This window comes from Sphaerodactylus townsendi, linkage group LG04, assembly GCF_021028975.2.
Source record: "Sphaerodactylus townsendi isolate TG3544 linkage group LG04, MPM_Stown_v2.3, whole genome shotgun sequence".
In the NCBI taxonomy this organism is placed as follows: domain Eukaryota; kingdom Metazoa; phylum Chordata; class Lepidosauria; order Squamata; family Sphaerodactylidae; genus Sphaerodactylus; species Sphaerodactylus townsendi.
Window position 1 is genome coordinate 38,363,912 of NC_059428.1, and position 20,001 is coordinate 38,383,912.

Here is a 20,001-nt window from a genome sequence, read left to right on the forward strand (position 1 = left end):
GTTAACGGACTGTCATCCATTTCATTTAATTTATAACATTTGTAGGCCACCCTTTGCCCTTTTGGAGTCAGGGCGGATTCCAACAATTCAGCAAAAATATAATTATGATGTAAATAACAATAAAACCAGAGTTAAAATCCTACCAATACCCACCACAATAACAACAACAACAACAACAACAACAACAACAACAACAACAACAACAACAACAACAACAACAACAATAATAATAATAATAATAATAATAATAATAATAATAATAATAATAATAATAATAATAATAATAATAATAATAATAATAATAGAGAAAAAACATGTTTGGATCATAGATGTTGCTGTGCCAGTTGACAGCAGGGTAGAGGACAAAGAGCTGGAAAAGATGACAAAATACAAGGACCTACAAATTGAAGTTGAACGATTGTGGCAAAAAAGAACAACAGTAATCCCACTAGTAGTCGGTGCTCTATGAGGAATCCCAAGAAATCTTGAAAAACATCTGGAAAGCCTAAACTTGGACAGAACATCAGTCCACATGCTGCAGAAAGCAGCACTTCTAGGAACTGCACATATTCTACGCAAATACCTCTAATATCCTAGGTCCTTGGGAAGGACTCGATATTCAGAGATGAATTCCAGACACTTGTGCTATGTTGTTATGTGGATAATAATAATAATACATCATAAAAAACTCAATGGTGAGTAGCATATAGTATTAAATAATAAATTCCTACAGCTATTTAAAAAAGGGAAGATGGAACAGTAGAGGAGAGGGAGGCTATATAGAAGGTGCCCTGTTGCAGCCTCAACCATAAGGTATAACTTTCATTTCTTCCCTTTTCCCAAGGATTTTGTTGGTAGATTTTGTTGCCTGTTATTGTGCTGCAAAGTCTGTTGAGTTATGTACATCTCTGGGTGGCTAGTATCTGGATTCTATCCTCACAGGCCATTACAAAACACATTAAGCTGCATGCAAACTCCAGGGAGATTTGAAGTCTTGAGCATCCTAGCTGATTGCCATCACTTTTCAAAATGTGAATTGCTAGAACGGGTTGGAATGCAAATGTTTGGAATTGCCATTAACTAGGGGTCAGGACCTGGGTGCCCCTCAATTATTCCCTGTCTTGCCCTCCTAGTACACTGGTTCACTTAGACACAGAGAGCCAGGTCAAAGTCACAGTCTCTGATTTCAGATGAATGATAGGAGAGTTAACAAATCAAGACATAGCAAGGAGAGTGCCACAGGGAAGAAAACAGAGGGGGCACTTTATGACCCTAATGATCATTGGGATGAGACAGAGGAAGGGGGAATAACACAATACAGACAAATGGAGATGCATTTCAGGAGGCACTGAGTTAGAAAAAGAGGGCAGGGAAAGCTCAGGAGATTAATTCCAAAGCAATGATACTTTATCGCCCATGAAACCCATTCCTGTCTACACTTTCAATGCTTTTGTACTCACTTATTGCTTTCCTTCTCATATTCATTTCTGTCTGTCACATTTCTGATAATGAGCTAGCTAAATATGGCTGTACCATATTTCCTATGTTTATTTTAAAATTGAAAATAAAGAGGGGTTAAGGCAAAGAAATATTTCCCCAAAATGTTTTGACTGTGGAAAAAGTTCACATTTCTATATCCTGTGCACTGCCATTGGGTTGGATTCTGATTAAATTTTCCAGTCACAAATCCTTCTTAACTGGAATTGCCAGGAATTAAACCTGGGGCCTTTATTTATTTATTTGTTTGTTTGACTTTTTAACCGCCCTCCCCCTAGGGGCTCAGGGTGGTGAACAACAATCTTAAAACATACTTTAAAACAGTAAAAATAAGTTCAATATAATCAATAAAAAACCAGAACCATAAAATACAGGTGGCATATACCTTTTCCCTCCCCACCTTCATGCCCACGGGAGGCCATATGGAACTGTAGATGTAGTTAACCAGGCTGGTCAAATGCTTGGGAGAACATGTCCATCTTGCAGGCTCTGCAGAAGCTCTGCAAGTCCTGCAGGGTCCTGATCTCCTTTGGGAACCTGTTCCACCAGGTAGGGGCCAGGGCTGTAAGGTAGGGGCCAGGGCTGCCCAGAAGATGAGCTAGCTAGCTTTTATTTATTTATTTATTTACCTACCTACCTACCTACCTACCTATCTATCTATCTATCTATCTATCTATCTATCTATCTATCTATCTATCTATCTATCTATCTATCTATCTATCTATCTATCTATCTATCTATCTATCTATCTATCTATCTATCTATCTATCTATTTATTTATTTATGGGATTTTTATACCGCCCAACCCCCGAAGGGCTCTCAGCTACCACTGAGAACCCCCCTCCCCAAAAATGAAATTATGAGCTCAGCTTAATTTGACTGAATTCCCTTTGGTGAAGTGGCTCATTATTGTTGCCCAGTGTTTCTGTGCTCTTTATCATGATGTAAGAGGTTATCCAGGAAAAGAAGTAATCATTCCCATTAATACAACTATAACTCCCATAAAGCAGTGTAAGTACACTCATGCAAAAATTTCAGATCAGGACAATTTGGCTTCCTTTTCCTTTAGTTTTCAGTGTGGGTAATATATATGAGGAGTAGTGGTAACAACACCTGAGATGTAGCTCTTAGTGGTGTGAAATTTTTTTTAAAAGTCTAGCTAATACTGAAGAGAATCTATAGTTCCCATGAGCCGATACAAAAGTTCACATGCACAAATGGATATGAATCTGGTAAGTTCAGCAGACAATGATCAACACTGAGTGTTCAGCAGACAATCATCAACACTCAGTAGGATACATATATACGAGTAGAAAGTCTAATCTCAAAAAGTCAAAGGTTATTATTTTCTTTTTAAAAAATGAGTCTTTCAGCAACTGAAGGGTATGACGAGCATGATGACGTGTGTTTCAGCACTGTGTCAAAGCAGTAATTGTGCATCCATAGTAATCTCCACACACACACACACACAAACACACACACACACACACACACACACCCTAAACAAAGTCATACACATTTTTCCACACACAGAAAAACACAAACACACCCTAAACAAAGTCATACACATTTTTCCACACACAAACACAAACACACCCTAAACAAAGTCATACACTTTGGGACTGAATCTCCCCGTATTGCCCAAAAGGCCCCTCCATTTGTCAGAGGGGAACCTCCTGGTGATCCCCGGCCCAAGAGCCATCCAACTGGCTTCTACGAGACCCAGAGCTTTTATGGCCCTGGCTCTGGCCTGGTGGAACAGGCTACCTGTTGATGTCAGAACCCTGCAGGAACTACGGTATGTCAGACATGGCTGTTTTACCAGGCCTTTCCCAACCAGCCAGCAGGATTGGTCAAATATATTAAAACATCTTTCGGTCTCTGGGGGGAGGGGGGAAGTTGAGGTGGAAATGACGGGATGGATTAATTTATATAAATCAGCGTTATTGTGATCATTTTGTAATTGGTTTTAAAGTTTTAAATTAGGATTTATAGTTTTAGTAGTAGGATGTTTTAAATTATGTATGTTTACTGATGTTGTAACCCGCCCAGAGCCCTTTGGGGATGGGGCAAAATATAAAACTATTTAAAATAAATTTAAAATAAAATAAAATGTGTTCTGTTAGTATGCAGCCAAGGACTTTAAGGTTAATCTGTCATTATTATGAATAGGCACAAGTCAACCCAGCAGGAGCTAAAGCAGCCTTGACCATGATGAACAAAAATTAAATTAGGATGATATACAGTACCCAACACACATATTTATCTGGCATATTAATTTAGGGATTACCATTTAGGCTGCATTGATCTAGCAAACTGAAATCGTAGCATCCTTCATTTGATGTACACATCTGCAACTCACAAGGAATCAGGGCTGATATGAGTTTACCCTAAGGTCCCCAGCTGCTGTGATCCAGCTAATACTTTTGGTGGAGGGCCCACTGCTACCAACCACCCCTGCACGTACTTCCCCCAGCACTTTTCTGGGAGTGCTCAACAACTCATGCTTCTAGTTACACATGCTGTCCAGCACTGCTGGGGAAGGGTATGCCTATAACAGGCCAGAGGGTGGCAGAGGGTGGCAGGGAAGCCTAGAAACTTAAAGGGCCTGCAAATCTTGGAACTGGCCCTGCCAGTGACATTTTACATAATAACTTGGCATTTGTGCAGAGCTTGCAATCAGTTCTCAGTGTTTTGTCTAAATGTGGGAAGAAAGTGTAGAAGGGGTTCAAACCCATTTGCTTCATTCTGGGCATTTGTTTTTAAGGCAGAGCAATGTCTGTTCAAAGCATGCCTGTTTCTACCCTTAGTGGAAGCAAAGACATCTGGATTTCCAGACACTGCTGCTGCTCTTCAGAGACGGAATTTGAGGGTGCAGCTGATGTCTACACTCCTACATCTTCCTTTATTCCTATTATCAAGATTCTTCCTCTTTAAAAGTCTACTCTTTTCTGAAAAGAAAAAAAGAGGCTGCGAATATTTGATTATCTGCGTTGAATGGCAACAGGCTGAAAACCTGCAGATTCATTCACTGCCACGCTGTGCAGAGCTACTTTGGCAGAACACGTGGGTGGCAATGAATACCTGCTAATTAGGATGATTTGGGACATGTCAATAATGATTTCCATGAATATACTGCAAATTTTAGAACAACCCTTTCCGTAAACATTCTCCTCCCTAGGTGGGTTTGTGTTCAGGAAGCTCGATAAACCTTTCCAGCTCAAGCATACATTTAAAATAACACACAACTGTTCCTTTTTATGTATACAATCTAACTTTTTAAAGGAACACACTGTCATTTTCAGTGCATATATGAAATGGAAGGATGGAAGGATACAACAGCAGGAGATCAGCACAGACACAGACCACATAAGACAGGTCTTACTTTCTAAGGAAAAAATGGGCACTTGTGACATTTCCAAATATACAAAACAAACCAAAGTTCTTGTTTCGTCTTATTCTCATGACAGTCTTCAGATCTGTCTGGTACAGTTTTCAGATCTGTCTGGTACAGTTTTCTGAAGACGTAGGACTTGATCCTCACTCAGCCTAACTTACTCCACAGAATTGTTGTAAGGGTAAAATAGAGGAAGGGAGAGGCATCTATATCACCCTGTATGAAAAGTGTAAAAATGTACACAATAAATAAGTCCATTATTGTACCAGCTAGATTGGTTACTTTTTAAAATTCTTTAAAATGCTGCTTAAAATACATTACAAAATCCTGCTGGGCACAGGAGTTCTCATTTGAATTTGGGTAAAGTAAAAAGTTCCTAATGGTAAAGTACCTTTACTCTGATTGCCATTATGGTGGCAATTGGTAACCAGAAGGAGGGGAAATTTCAGCTGTATTAGAACTGACCAAACATATTCTACCTGATTTTGTCTTTGTCTTCATGTCAACAATGTTTTTTGCCCTGGCAAATGGTTAGAACACCTTACCCTCAACACACACACACCCCACACACACAGAGCAAGAAAAATCAGATTGTTTCACTGACATTTTTTCTCAGCGGTGTTTTCTTCTTCTTCTCTGCCCTCATGATCTTTGCGTTTTTTCTTTATGGAAATCTTCATGGAGATTTGGACTCATTTTATGGTAAGTCACTGCTCCAAGATCATTAGTTGCACAAGGCCAGCAAATGAACTTATCAGCTATTGGGGAAGGGGAAGGGGGGGCTGCACAAATTGCATGATTTCCTTTAACTGTAACCAAGGAACTGTCACTGACTGTCATTTATCTCTCTGGCAAAAAGACTCAATACTTTTCCTTCACTGGATGGTGGTTGCAGGTATACACTGAAGTTGTACTTAAAACTGGAGGGTGTCTTCCAAACATATCTTGCTGGGGAATAAATAAATGTTTTCTTTCCAGCATTACAAAATTATAACATTGCATCCTTCAGTCTTTGTGACACCAACCAAAACTGTCCTTGTGTAGAATGTAAACATATCATATATTTTCTAAATGTCAAAAAGCCTGCCATTTTAGAGGTAACATTTTTAAAACTGTGTTATAATGGACGAGAGACACTATTGGAATATGTATTCCATGCAAGTGGCTTACATAAAGAATTTGGTTACTGTTGTGCTATGGTGAATTGCTCTTTTACATGGGCTTAATCTGATAATTGGTGGAGAATATTCAGACACACACTTCCCTTATGCTGTTTCGGCCCCCTTGGCTGGACTCTCTTCAGTTCTGTGAGGTTGAATTTGCAAGTGCAGGATAGAGAACCTCTGCTCCAGCCAGCTGCCAACTGAGTTTCTTCCCTTCCAACCTCAGACATGCCATTAAGGCAGGGGGAGGGGAGCATGAACCATACCACTAAAGCTCCATGAATATTTCAAAGGCAAAAGTCTCCATAAAATCCCACATAAATGGAGTTAGAGGCTGGATGATTAGACAAGGTCCAGTGGAGTTAAGAAAATGTCAGGGCAGCAAATGATAAGACATCAGCCAATTGCCAGGATTCTACCACACTGAATTCCTTGTACTGATAACTGACCCAGAATTCAAGCTGATGATAAATTTGCAAATATATTCAACATATTCACTGTTCCACCGCACACTCCTGTGTAGTTTTTTTTTCAAATAAGTGCTACACAGTTCAATGCATCCTACTCTGAAGTAAGCACACCTCGGAACATTACTAAAAATCTAAAATAGATCCTTTTTACAAAAACTCCATTCCTTTCTGGTATTTCAGATTGGAGACCATTTTTCAACTGACTTCTTTCTTAACTATCACAAGGTATAAGTATCCCATTGACAAACCTTTTGTGTATATTGCCCTGGCAAGGGATGAGGAGAATTTTATGCCCTTTGACTGTACATAGATTAAAAAAAATCTTCAGCACAGGGCAAAATGTTGGTTTATAGAATGATTGTAGATGAAGTAGAGTTTGAATTTATACCTCATATTTCTTAACCATAAGGAGTCTCAAACTTACAAGCTTCCTCCTTCCCTTTTCCCACAACAAACACCTTGTGAGGTATGTGGGGACTACTGTGAGTAGCTCAAGGTAACCCAGCAGGCTTATTGTGAAGGAGAGGAGAAACAAACCGGGCTCACTAGATTAGAGTCTGCCACTCATGTGGAAGAGTGGGGAATCAAACTCAGTTCTCCAAAACATAACACATTGTGTTATGTTACCATATGGAAAATTGCTTTCTCTGATCATTCACCCAGAATGTTTTCTGACATTGAGTTGAGCCTGTCATTAATCCTCTTTGTTGTTGTGTTCCATTTTAATCCCGGTCCTTAATTCAAGCTGGATCCTCTTCCACCTCCCATGAAAATTAAAACAGAATTCCTCACACGAATAATAGATTTTCTCTCCCCTGTCCTCAATGCTCAGTGCAGGGTTCTTGTTGCTCTCCCCTTCCCATTATAAAATCTCCTCCCACCCAGCTTTACCAGTATGTCTTTTCCCATATAATCAGTGAGCAAGAGTTAGGGAAGTGACTTTATGACAAGTAAGTAGGCAGCCCTTGCCAAACTCATATGTTTCAGCAGACAGAGTTCCTCCCTTTAATGGGCCCTCAGGGGCATAGCTTTCAAAGAATTCAGCATGAAGCGACAGGCTAGAAAGCCTTATTAATGGCCTCTCCACCACCAAGGACCACAGAGACTATGTCTGCAAACAACCCAAGCCACCCCCTAATAACGGAATAAGATCAGCATTAGCAAACAAAGCTTCTTTTCGAAAATATACATACATAGTCACTGCTATACTTTCCACAAATTTATTTCTGTTTTTATGTGTTGATATGTGAAATTAATATTCTGAGTAAACATCTGGGGAGAAGGGAAGATGGCATCTGTGTGAAGGGATGCCAGCCTCCAGATGGGACCTGGGGATCCCGCAGAATTACAACTCATCTCCAGACTACAGAGATAAGTTATCTGAATAAAATGGATATTTTGGAGAATGGACTCCATGGCATTGTACACCACTGAGGTCTGATTCTTCCTTAGGCTCTATCCCTAAATCTCCAGGAGTTTTCCAACCTGAATATGTGTGCATTAACCGCCCCTGCCAATAGCCGGGGGGGGGGGGGAAGGACCTGGAAACCCTAATTTATGATGTATTCTTTGATAGCCTTCAGGCTTGACTATGGCCCTTTCCACACAAACCTTTTAACGTTTTGAGGCAGGAAATAAAACATTTCCTCCATGACGTTCCGCATTGTTTTTACCCCCCAAAATTTTATTTCCAGCCTCAAAACATTTTAAATTAATCCCCTTTTTAAATGAGTCTCTAGCTGAAACGTTTTGAAAATGTCTTCAGTTGCTGTGCGATTTATGCATTATGTTTCCCACGTTTCTCTGCTTCCCTGAACTTCCTCCTCGGCACCATTTTCTTTTCTTTTCTTTTCTTTTAAATATTTTTATTGGAGATTTAAAAGGAGTGTTATACAGAGTTCTAGCAAACAACATAGAATGCCATGTACACAATATTTTCTATATTGGTCCGAGGTCTTAAGGCTCTGTTGTTTGGGAAAAGGAAGTTAAGGAAGGGGGAAGAAAGGGATAAGAGTGAGAGAATTTGCATAAAATCATAACATCTCGCAAAAGCCTAAATAAAGAAGAGAGATAGGGAAGATTAGGATGGAATAAGAGAAAGAAGAAAAAGAGAGTTTAATACAAATTAATATTAGTAACTAAAATCCAAGAAAATTTTTTAAAAAAGTTAAGCTAAGCTTAACTGTTAAAAACATAAAATTCACGCGTTGCATTTTAACTAGATAATTAATTCCAGCTTGGCTTCCTGGTCTTTGCGAGATTTACATTTTTTTCATGTGTTCACCATGTTCATATTAAGTCTATGGACTTAACCGTCCGTATACTATTGTGTCACCTTTTAAATCAGGATGACATTTGGTGTAATACCCAGTAAGTTTGCATAAGGGTTGCTGCAAAACTTAGGTTTGGCAACCGTTTAACATATGGTTCTAACAATACACTTTAACTAGCTTATAAAGTTCTGATATAATGTCTAATGGTCCATATCTTGTATAATCCAACACCTGTAGTTATATTATGCTATTAGCAAATGAAAGCAAGAGACAGCAGTGTATTTCTGATATTAACAAGATAAAAATAATTGTTTTATCTTCTCTTTGACAAGTATTGATCCAGAGGTTTCCATGTTGAGTCATATTTTTTCCTGGTTATTCCTTTTAGGATTGAAGATAATCTGTCCGTATTTCTTAATTCTAGTACAGTGTCCAACCAGTCTTTGCATCTTGGGCTTTTGGTATTTTTCCACTTTCTCGCTACCTGTAGTCTCGCAGCCTAACCCTAACCCTCGGCACCATTTTCTGAGTTCACTCAATTCCTCCTCGCCTGTTTTTTTTTGCAGCATTTCTGTTCGCTCTTTTATTGGGGATGGGAGGCAGTCTTCGAAGCACCGAGTTTAAGAATATAGAATACAGCATGAGGCTGTGAAGCATTGATTCAACCCAAAACTCTCCCCACCCACCCCCCATCCCCAAAAAGGGGGAAAATCATCTAATGGCAGCCAGGAATCCTTTCAAGGGGGTGAGTGCAGACATACATAATTATAAAGGTGGGGACTGAACATTTTAGAAATGTTGAGGGGGATTTGTGTGGAATGGTCCAGTGTAATGTATTCCAGTTGGTACTGAGCTTGAAAACTTGAGAATGTTTTGGTCCTGTTGTAAATAAAGAGTGAGCCAAAAGGAGCGACCAGTGTTCAATAAGCTGCCACTGTCCCCATTATGTTTAGTTACTGTATTAGTGGTCAGGCACTCCCATGATCCACAAGGGAACTTATAAGAACAATAACACACCTTCATGTATTCCCCTGGTGCAATTCAAAGTGCTGATTTCAACCTTGTGAAGTGCTAAGCAGCCTAGATTTGTTAGGAGTGTCTGATCTATTGGAAAGCCCTTTCATGCATTAAGAAGAATAGCTGGGGTCCTATCCTTTCTCAAGTGAAAAGTTCCGCTACTCTCTAAGTAGAACTAACCCAGAAGGATCACACAACTCTGTGTAACATGCTGTTTAAAGTGTTCCTTTTTGATGTTGGGCCAGGAGGAGGCAAGGGAAGGCAGCAGCAGTGGCTTGGCCCACATGCCACTGGGCCGGCCACCAAAGGGACTGGGCTTCTTCCACTGCAGGAGGTGACTGGCCACGGAGCAGGCCACATGCCTGGGAGCCGGCTGTATGGCCTGGCGGGGCCTTTCTCCAGCACTTTCTGGGATATTAGTGTGGTGTGGCCTTTGGGGGAGCCCCCTCACTCCCCCTCCCTTGGGAGAGGGAAGGACAGGGCTTTTAGTGCCTCAGAGCAGCTGGCTGCTCCCAGGCTCTGAAAGCCCCCTCTCTCCCCTCTTGAAGAGAAGAGAGCGCTTGATTGTCAGGCCTGTCTTTGGGGTTGAGCAGACATTGTATCATTTAGCCTGACTCTGGGAAATGGGCAGGCTATTGTGGGTGGAATCCAGCATGTAAGACAGGACCAAACTAGTGTCTACTCGGTGGAAGCCTGTGCCAGAAAACATTGTAGAAAAGTCTAACTACTCTCTGAAGAGATAATTAGTTTAAATTTGTGGCTCAGCCAGGTTTGTCTATCTGTGCTGCTGATTTGTTCACTTATAACCAAACCAATAAATAAATAGATCTTCTTAGTTATTTATATATTACGGTCATTCCACCTCATGATCTCAATAGCTTTCTTGTCTACCTCACAGCAGCAAATCCAAAGTGTATGCACTCACTCCTTGTAGAACACCTGGCAACGGAGGGGAAGCTTTATAGTTCAAAACAAACTTAGGTGCCAAAAATCTTAGAAGGCGATGTGCGCCCCTCAGTAGGAAAAAAAAGGCTGGTCACATGCCAACATAATCAGCTTATTATTAACAAACAGAATATGAAGCACAGAATAAATAAGGGATATTGGCTGTTGTTGTTTTCACAAGATCAGCTGCTCTTTGTGTAGAAGTATACAAGGTTTCAGGATGCAATGAGTGATCTGCTAGCTGCGTTGCCCTGCAATTTATTCTATTTTATTTTTGGTAGCTGAACAGAATCTGGCTTCATCAGCAGGGCTGAAGATGGCCTCCAAAAATCTTAGGGCAGGTTCACTGATTATTCACTAGATGGCACTGTTTTTTCAAAGTTACTCCATCTAGAGATTAACAAAGGGGAGCTGTGGTTTTGAAATATAAACCCTTGGCTTCTTTATTTACTATGTTGCCATTTTTCTCAAGAAAACTAAACTGAGGATTAAACTATTCAGAATGACCTTGGGACTATCTACTAATAATTTATAAATGTTAAAAGCTTAAATAAGAGATTGGCAATGATGTCTGTGTTGATGAAGCTTTTAAAATAAATGCTGCACTTTCTCATACAACCTAGCCTACTGTTTGCTAAGCAGTGATTTGTATTTATCACCTGTCTTTTGTGTACTGTGTTCTTTATAAAGAATAAAAAGCAAATGTTGGATGTCTAGGATTGCCGGGTCTGAGTTGGTGATTTGCCGGGAAATTCTTGGCGATTTGGGGTGGAACCTGGAGGCAAGGTTTAGGGATGGGAGAGAACTCAGCAGCGATATGCTGCCATAGAGTCTAACGGCCAATTGGCCATGCTGACAGAGGCTGATGGGAATTGCAGTTCCTGAACATCTGGAGAGCCGCAGGTTCCCTACCCCTGGTCTAACCCCATCCCCCACCCCCAGCATCATCTTCTCCAGGGGAAAATTTCTGGAGCCTGGGGAAGATTTGTAATTCCAGGAGATCTCCAGGCCCTGCCTGGAGATGGCAACCCCATGTGAGCCATATGACTACATAGCTGTGTTAAAACAAGGCAGCATATAAATGTTTTAAATAAAATAAATAAATGTTTTTCACCATTATAGATCTTGTCCTAGAGGGAAACAACAAAGGAACCGCAGTGTTCTCTGGAACACACCCGATGTTCTAGACCAGGGGTGTTGAACTCATTTGTTACAAGGGCCAGATATGACATAAATGTGATTTGGTTAGGCCGTGCCTGGGCAGGGGGAGGGGAGCACTGCCTCGGCTGGCCCCAGAACAGCAGGAGCCTGAACTTGTGAGCTCACAAGTATAGTATAGGAGTCCTATACTAAACTATTTCTCCTCACAACATCCCTGTAAGGTAGGTTAGGCTGAGAATGAGTGACTGACCCAAGGTTATCCAGCCTGGCCCAAGGTCTCCTAATCTGGAGTGGTGGGGGGGTTTGCCTCAACTGGCTCAGGGGCCTGATAAGTCCCCTCAAGAAGCCAGGTTCAGCCCCTCAGCCACGTCTTTGACACCCCTGCTATAGACCCTCAAAAATAGTTGACACTAATGCTTGATGCTTTCCAAAGGAGAACAAATTCTGGATTCCAGACTACAAATATGCCATCAAACACATCAGGATCATCGTTATCCTGGTGCTTCCTAGAGTGCATTCTGGCACATTAGTCTATGTCAGGGGTAGAGAACCTGCGGCTCGAGAGCCGCATGTGGCTCTTCTGCCCTTGCACTGCGGCTCCACGAGCTGAGCCGTTGGCCCCATCCTTGCCCGCCCTGCAGGTGCACCAACTGCCCACGGCCGGCTGGGCTGCACCGCGGGCTTCACCTCTCGCCCGCCCCATTGGAGTGGGGCGGGCGCTTTCCCAGCAGCCGGCGAGGCCGAGCTGCTGGCCCCATCCTTGCCCGCCCTGCAGGCAACAGGGCGGACGCATCCATACGCTTCTCAGAATGAGCGGAGTAAAAGGTTAAAAAAACCCAATATATGCAGTTATCTTTATTTTAAATGTCAAAAATTATTTGCGGCTCCAAGTGTTTCTTTTCCCGTGGAAAACGGGTCCAAATGGCTCTTTGAGTGTTAAAGGTTCCCTACCCCTGGTCTATGTTTATGTTACTTCTCTACAACTTACTATTCTGTGACAAGATGAGGAATGAACTTGTCAGTAATCATGGTCTTCTATATCCACCATGAAATGCACAGCATTTGAATACACAAATCTAAACACCAGCAATAAACAAAATTCTTCTAGCTATGTGTTAAGATTAGGATACTATATGAAGGCCTGTGTTAGTTTTTGTGCCCCGTGCTTATTCCTAAGCAATGCCAGTTGTTACAATCAAAGCACCCCTGACAGATGGCCATCCAGCCTCTGTTAGAAACCTCCAAAGAAGGAGACTCCACTACATTCTGAAGAAGTGTATTCCACTGTCGAATGGCCCTAACTGTCAGGAAGTTCCTCCTAATGTTTAGTTGGAATCTCTTTTCCTGCACCTTGAATCCATTACTCCTTATCCTAATCTCTGGAGCAGCAGAAAACAAGTTTGCTCCCTCTTCAACAAGACACCCCTTCAAATATTTAAACATGGCTATCATGTAACCTCTTAACTTTATCTTTGCCAAACTAAATGTACCCAGCTCCCTAAGTCTGTCCTCGTGGGCATGGATTCCAGACCTTTAACCATTTTGGTTGCCCTCCTCTGGACCTGTTCCACCTTGTCAATATACTTCTTGAATTGGGTGCCCAGAACTGAACACAGTATTCCAGTTGAGACTTGATCAATACTCCTATTGATGCATTCCAGAATCACATTGGCTTTCTTGGCTGCCACATCACACTGCTGACTCATGTTCAGCTTGTGGTCTACGAAGACTTCCAGATCCCTTTCACATGTTGTCAAGCCAGGTGTCACCCATCCTATATCTGTGCCTTTCATTTTTTTTTCTGCCTAAGTGGAGTATCTTACATTTATCTCTGTTGAAGTTAATTTTATTAGCTTTGGCCCATCTCCCTAACTTGTCCAGATCATTTTGAATCCTGACTCTGTCCTCTGGAGTATTAGCTACTCCTAATTTGGTGTTATCTGCAAATGTGATTAGTATGCCCTCTATTTCATCATCCAAGTAATTGATAAAAATATTGAATAGCACTGGGCCCAGGACAGAACTCTGTGGCACCCCAGTAGTCACTTCTCTCCAGGATGAAGATGAGCCATTGATGAGCACCTTTTGGGTTTGGTCAGTCAACCAATTGCAAATCCATCTAACTGTAGCATTGTCCAGTCCACATTTTACTAACTCACTTGCAAGAATGTCATGAGGCACCTTATCAAAGGCTTTACTAAAATCTAGGTATACTACATCAACATCATTCCTACTACTCTCGCTACATTGTTTCCTTCTGCATTGTCTAACATACCAAATCTAATTCTTTTGCTTCAGATTCCCGTAATTCTTGTCCTACTGCATTACTTATTAGATGTCTCATGCTACTGATTGCATTGTCTTACACTGTGTAATCCATGTAGAGTTTCAGTGAGAAACATGGACTATAAATATAATAAATAAATAAATAAATCCATCTTATTATCTTAAGCCCTATACTAAACTATTTCACACAACCTCTATAGCAGGGCTTTATCTTTGTTTTAGTACCCTGTCATTTTCCCCTGTGAGGACCCAAAGCAGCTTATATCGTTCTCATCGCTTCCTTTTTCTCCTCACAACAACCCTGTGAGGTAGGTTGGGCTGAGAATAAGTGACTGCCCCAAGGTCACCTGGCAAGCTTCTATGGCAGAGTGGGGATGTGCTAGAATAATAATGAATATCCCACAACATCACAGTAATTTACTCAAAGTTGAGAGGGGGTGCTTTCCTTTATTTATCCATTCCTTCAGACCTACATTTTTCTTAGGATACTTCAATCACAGACATGGACCTGCAGCCTAGACTGGGTGAAGCTGAGGGTGAAAGAGGAAATTGGCAAAGGTTAGGCATCTTCCTCCTGCCCACTACTTTTTTTTGCTAGAGATTGAGTCTTCCCAGTCCCAGATAACTCTATTTTGAAGCAAACCTTAGTTCTATCCTGAGATTCCTTCACTCCTTTTCTAGATCAAGCTTATAGCTTCAATAAAATCCAAGTCGCTGATTAATTTCTAAAATCAGAGTGACATTGTTGTGTTTTTATTAATGTTTGCTGCCCTGAGCCATGTGGGAAGGGCGGGATATATAATAATAATAATAATAATAATAATAATAATAATAATAATAATAATAATAATAATAATAATAATAATAGTAATTTTTTAAAAAGCAGTACCTCTCTTTGATAAATTCATGTAGTCAGTTTGAATTACAGGTGTCATATCTGTGTCAGCCTACCAGACTCACTCAACACACACCCACTGCTTGCAAAGAGATACGCTTTTTGTAACGCCTCTTCCCTGCCTTTTTTTGTACTTATTTTTCTCTAGCAACCTATTCAAAAATGTCACCTTAGCAGTTAGCTACACTACAGCCTTATTTTTGGTGCTGAAGTCATGTCATTCTGTCTGCTACCATATCAAGTGTGATTGTGTACAATATCACAAGGGTACCAAGACTCTTATTTCCAGTCTTTTTTAAAAGGCTGGCAGACGGTCTGGTGACATTAATCAGGGCAGTGAAAGGGCACCACTTGGAGGATTTATGACCACCTTAAAAGCTCTTTTACAGAAAGGGCCTTAAAAATGGTTTTCCAGTAATACAATTAAACTGTTTGCTCTCACAGCTAATAAAGAGAACAGCAGACACAGACAGCTATACCTGCCCTGGGCTATTGAGCCTGTCAGGTCTCATCAGATAAAGAAGGTTGGCCCTCCTAGCATGTATTCAGACTGAATACTGTAGAAAATGTCGAATGCTGCAGGAAGTCATTGTCCAGGGACACTAGTGGTCTTCAGCTAGATTCTGATTTGGGGGTGGCTTTCTCAAATGCATGGTTTTGGTCCCAGTAAAACAGGCAGTTCTAAGATTTAAAACCAGTGGTCATCAGATACTTGATGAGATAGAAATTGGACAGTCCACTTGCACTAGCAGAGGATTAAGGTGGGAATATAATCCTTCATTTCTGATCTAAAGCTAACTGGTATTTAACTGGGGTCCTGCAGAAACCACTCATTGCTCAGCAGTTGTTTACTGCAGAAGTCAGTGTGTTTCTATAGGAATTGAGAATGTGGTATCACCTGAACCCAATCAGGATACTGTTCCATATAGGTCTGCACAGTGGTGGGATTCAGCAGGTTTGCACCACTTCGGCAGAACTGGTTATTAAAATGGTGCTTGTATACAATCAATTGTTAAATTATTTGAATCCCACCACCGGAACTAGTTGTTAAATTATTTGAATCCCACCACTGAGTCTGCAGCTTTGTCCAATTGTTGGTTTACTAACTCTTTATGTTCCTTTCTTCCTGCCATCCCAATTGCCTGAGCAAAATGTTCCTTTCTTTTCACTGTATACATCATATTGTCAGCGGGGGGTGCTGTTTAGCTACAGGAAGGAAAGCAGTAGTTGCTATAGTAGTTGCCAGCTCCCAAAAATACTATTTTTAGTGAATAGTATAGTCTTGAATGGATGTTTCCAGCCCTTCATTCATCCTTTGTTCATTGTAATTTCATTTTAAGAGTTTCTTTAAAAGCTGGGAGTCAAATACTCTTTCAGCGTCAGACACAGAATATCGAGACCCAAGTTACAAATATAAAAGTTAAACAATTTTGATGCATGTTGTAGTTTGTTTTTCCAAAGCCTTTATTCCACAATTTTTTGTTTTCCAAATACCTTAGGATGAGGTTCTTGTCAAGACTGGTATGCATTAAGGGCTAAAAATTTAAAGTAGAATCAAAGATGGCAACTTGTAAAATCAGAAGTTGACCCAATGGAGGATGTCAGTGCCCACAGGGTCCTGCGCAAGCTGTCAGCTATAAACGGATGTTTATATATTTTGAACTCACAGTCATAAATAATAAGGCCAGGTCAACTAAGGATTAGGACAAGGAGATCAGCACAATATTTACATTGGTGTCAAGGTCATCAGTAAAATCTGCTATGTAACAGCAGTCAATTCCTGATTCCATTCTTTAGATAAAATGTATAGGGGAAATGTAATGAAGTTATAGAATGGTTTATTCCTTGAAATTTGTATCAAACTCCTGGCAACCAAAAGGTAAGAAATCTTGTAGAATAGATATGGCATTATACAGCACAAACAGAATACTGGAAGGCAGTGTTTCGAAGGCATTTTTTCTATACCTAGTTCATCAAACCTTAAGGTGTTTCAAGAAATACTGAACACCTGTCTGGATTTTCCTCTGATTATTCTGTTGGCCATAATGCCAGGCGTTCCAAGGACCAGTTGGTTTGCAAAATCCTAGTTGTCCCCAAATGTGCACCCAATTGTGCTACAATCTTCAACATCCTTGCCTGCAAGAAAGGACCCTAAAATACCACTTACTTACTACTGAAAAGAAGACATGATTACTGAATATTAACTGCAGAAGAAGAACTTGAGAAATAAGATTCTAGCCAAGTTCTGTCTGATTACGTCGCAGCTTCCTGGATGTCTTTACATTTTCATAGATGAAAGATGTTCAGATTTGTACATAGAACATACGTATATTGTGATGTACAAATAGCACTAACATGCAGTATCTTTATTGTTCTACATATAGCAAGATTTTTGGTTTGCAAATGCATAGGAAAATAGCACTACTGTGGTCAGTCCTATAACAAAACAACTGCAGACATAAGGATGGGCCTCCATTTATAAAATGCTTCATGAAAATTGGCTCTCAGCTGAAATCCAGAACGTAACTAACCACCTTTCAAGATCTTCCATCTTCATACACAACACACAGACCACAATGGACTCTGAAGTGTTACAGAAATCAATCACAGTGATATAATTATAATTATTCTCCTTTATTATCATTCTTCAGTTTGAAAAAGGAGCCAGGAGTCACAAATAACGCTAATTGGCACATTTGCTTTATTTTTTTAAAACAAACTGGGGTTGTATTTTCATTCTGTTTTTCTTTGTTTGTCTCCTTTAGTTCATTCCATCATCACATTGAAAAAGGGAGAAAAGAAAAATGTTTGTTTGTTTTTTCTGAACTCACTCATTAGGTTTGGACTCCTCAGATGAACGTAACATTGCACACACACTTGGAACAGAGAGAGAGAGAGGGAAAGAGAGAGAAAGAGAGAGAGCGCATTCGTGGTGGGCAGACAAACACACTCACGCGCAGACCAAAGAATTCTGATACAGTGCAAGAATTTTCCCAAAATGATTGGATCATCATTACCAAAAAACTCGCCATAACAACACCAAGAAACAAAATGTTTAAGCCACACTGTTTGACTGGGATTTTTCCTGCTTTTTTTTTCTTTAAATGTTTGCCACACAGAGAGAAAAAGGGTTGTGGGAGGCAGGAGAGGACAAGGAGGACAGACAGACTCACAGGTGTGAGTGGGAGCAGGTCAGATGGAAACCAGGAAGGAAGGGAAGATACGGGAAAGAGGAGGGAGGGAGGAGCAACGGGGAGTCATTTCTTAGTGTTCAGGCATTTTCTTGGTCCGCCTTGCTCTCATCTTCTTTTGCTTCTTCCTGCTGGGCACTTTCAGAAGATTTGGTTTCTTCTACAGCATCTAAAAGGCACAAATGCACAATTGTAAGGACGTGCATGAAATAAGGCTAGTTGCATTATGACAGGAGAAAGTCCATATTACAATAGAGTTGGAAAATGCCTGGCTCCTGTTTGTAGCCCCACCCCCCCAAACAAAATGTTGCTTTTTCTCATCTCAGGAACTTAGCTTGGTGCTTTTTGGCCCCACTGACCTGTGCCTCACCAGCTTCCTTTTTTTTCTTTTCAGATATAGGGATGAAATAGGGATACTAATGAAAATTTGGCCAATTGTGAGTGTAAGGCACTGAATAAATTAATTCATTAAACACAATTAAACTATATACCAGCCTGTCCGATGTGTGCAGATGTATGGGGAAATATAGAAAAAAGCACTAGATACAAGAAATACTGATTAAAAAACCCACTGACATTATCTAGGGGGGATGGAAGAACTGGAATAGTTGAGGTAACACACACCAGAATATATTTATTTGTTTATATTTATTTGTAGGCCGGTCTTCCCCTTGCAGGCTCAGGGGGTCTTTCAACACACAGTAAAATTAGACATGCTGAATCCAACAATCTAACTATAAAATAGATCAAGATAGCAGTTAAAAACTTTCTTATGGTAAAATGCAATAAATTCCTATTATTGTAAACAGAAAGATAGGGAAGGAGGGAACAGGTAGGAAAGAGGGAGGCCATTGGATGGTAAACAGCTACTGCCTCATCAATAGGCTCTGTCTTTCAGGCCCTGCGGAATTGCACCAAGTCCTGCAAGGCTTGGGTCTCATTTGATAGAGCAATTTCACCAGCTGGTGCCAGGGCCGGAAACACCCTGACCCTGGCTGAGGCAATCTGGAAAGCTTTCAAGTCACGTATCAATGAGAGATCGTTGATAGCTGAGTGTAACACTCTTCAGGTGATGTACTGGGAGAGGCAATCCCATAAATACAATAGGTCCGGACACTTTAGGGCTTTGAAGGTAATTACCAACACCTTGAATCTGATTTGGTACTCCATCTGGAGTCAATGCAGCTGGTTCCTTGCATTTTAGTTCAAACCAACCAGGAATTTTATATTGTAAGCAAATGTATTTATATGTTACAAAGAGATGGTTCTGGCCTACAGGACTAATGGTGGCCATATAGTGGCCATAAAAGAATTTTGAATAAATTACAAGATAGCTGGCCACATATTCCAATCAAATTTGTTTCCTCTCCAGTGACTACAGAAAACACAAATAATTAGAAGACCTACTAATGTTTCCCTAAGTTTTCCCAGTTCCTAGCAAGGTCAATAATGTTGGTTGACTCTTACAAGCCTCCTAAACCCTCCTTGACTGACAGAGACATTTATGCCCCTCTGGAAAAAATTAGCATCTAGTCAGAGCTGTTTCTCAGTAGAGCAGGCTCCTTGAGGGTGATGGGAACTCATTGTTTGGAGGTTTTTAAGCAGATACTCAATAGCCATTGCTAAGCAATGCTGATTCCATGACTCACTGTGAATTTAGGGAAATCATAAGAGGGAGGGCAGGAAAGCATGAGCTAGTGCTCAGC

The 20,001-nt window shown here is 40.7% G+C and overlaps 1 protein-coding gene across 1 annotated transcript in view; it reads right to left on the reverse strand.

Moving 5' to 3' along the window:
* Positions 1–17,719: 17,719 nt before the first annotated feature.
* The window catches only part of GAP43 (growth associated protein 43), a 69,731-nt gene continuing 67,449 nt past the window's right edge, over positions 17,720–20,001 (reverse strand). The window contains exon 3 of the mRNA XM_048494940.1: positions 17,720–18,464. Within this exon, the coding sequence (XP_048350897.1) occupies positions 18,376–18,464 (89 nt within the window). The 3' untranslated portion in view covers positions 17,720–18,375. The remainder of the gene's footprint in view (positions 18,465–20,001) is intronic.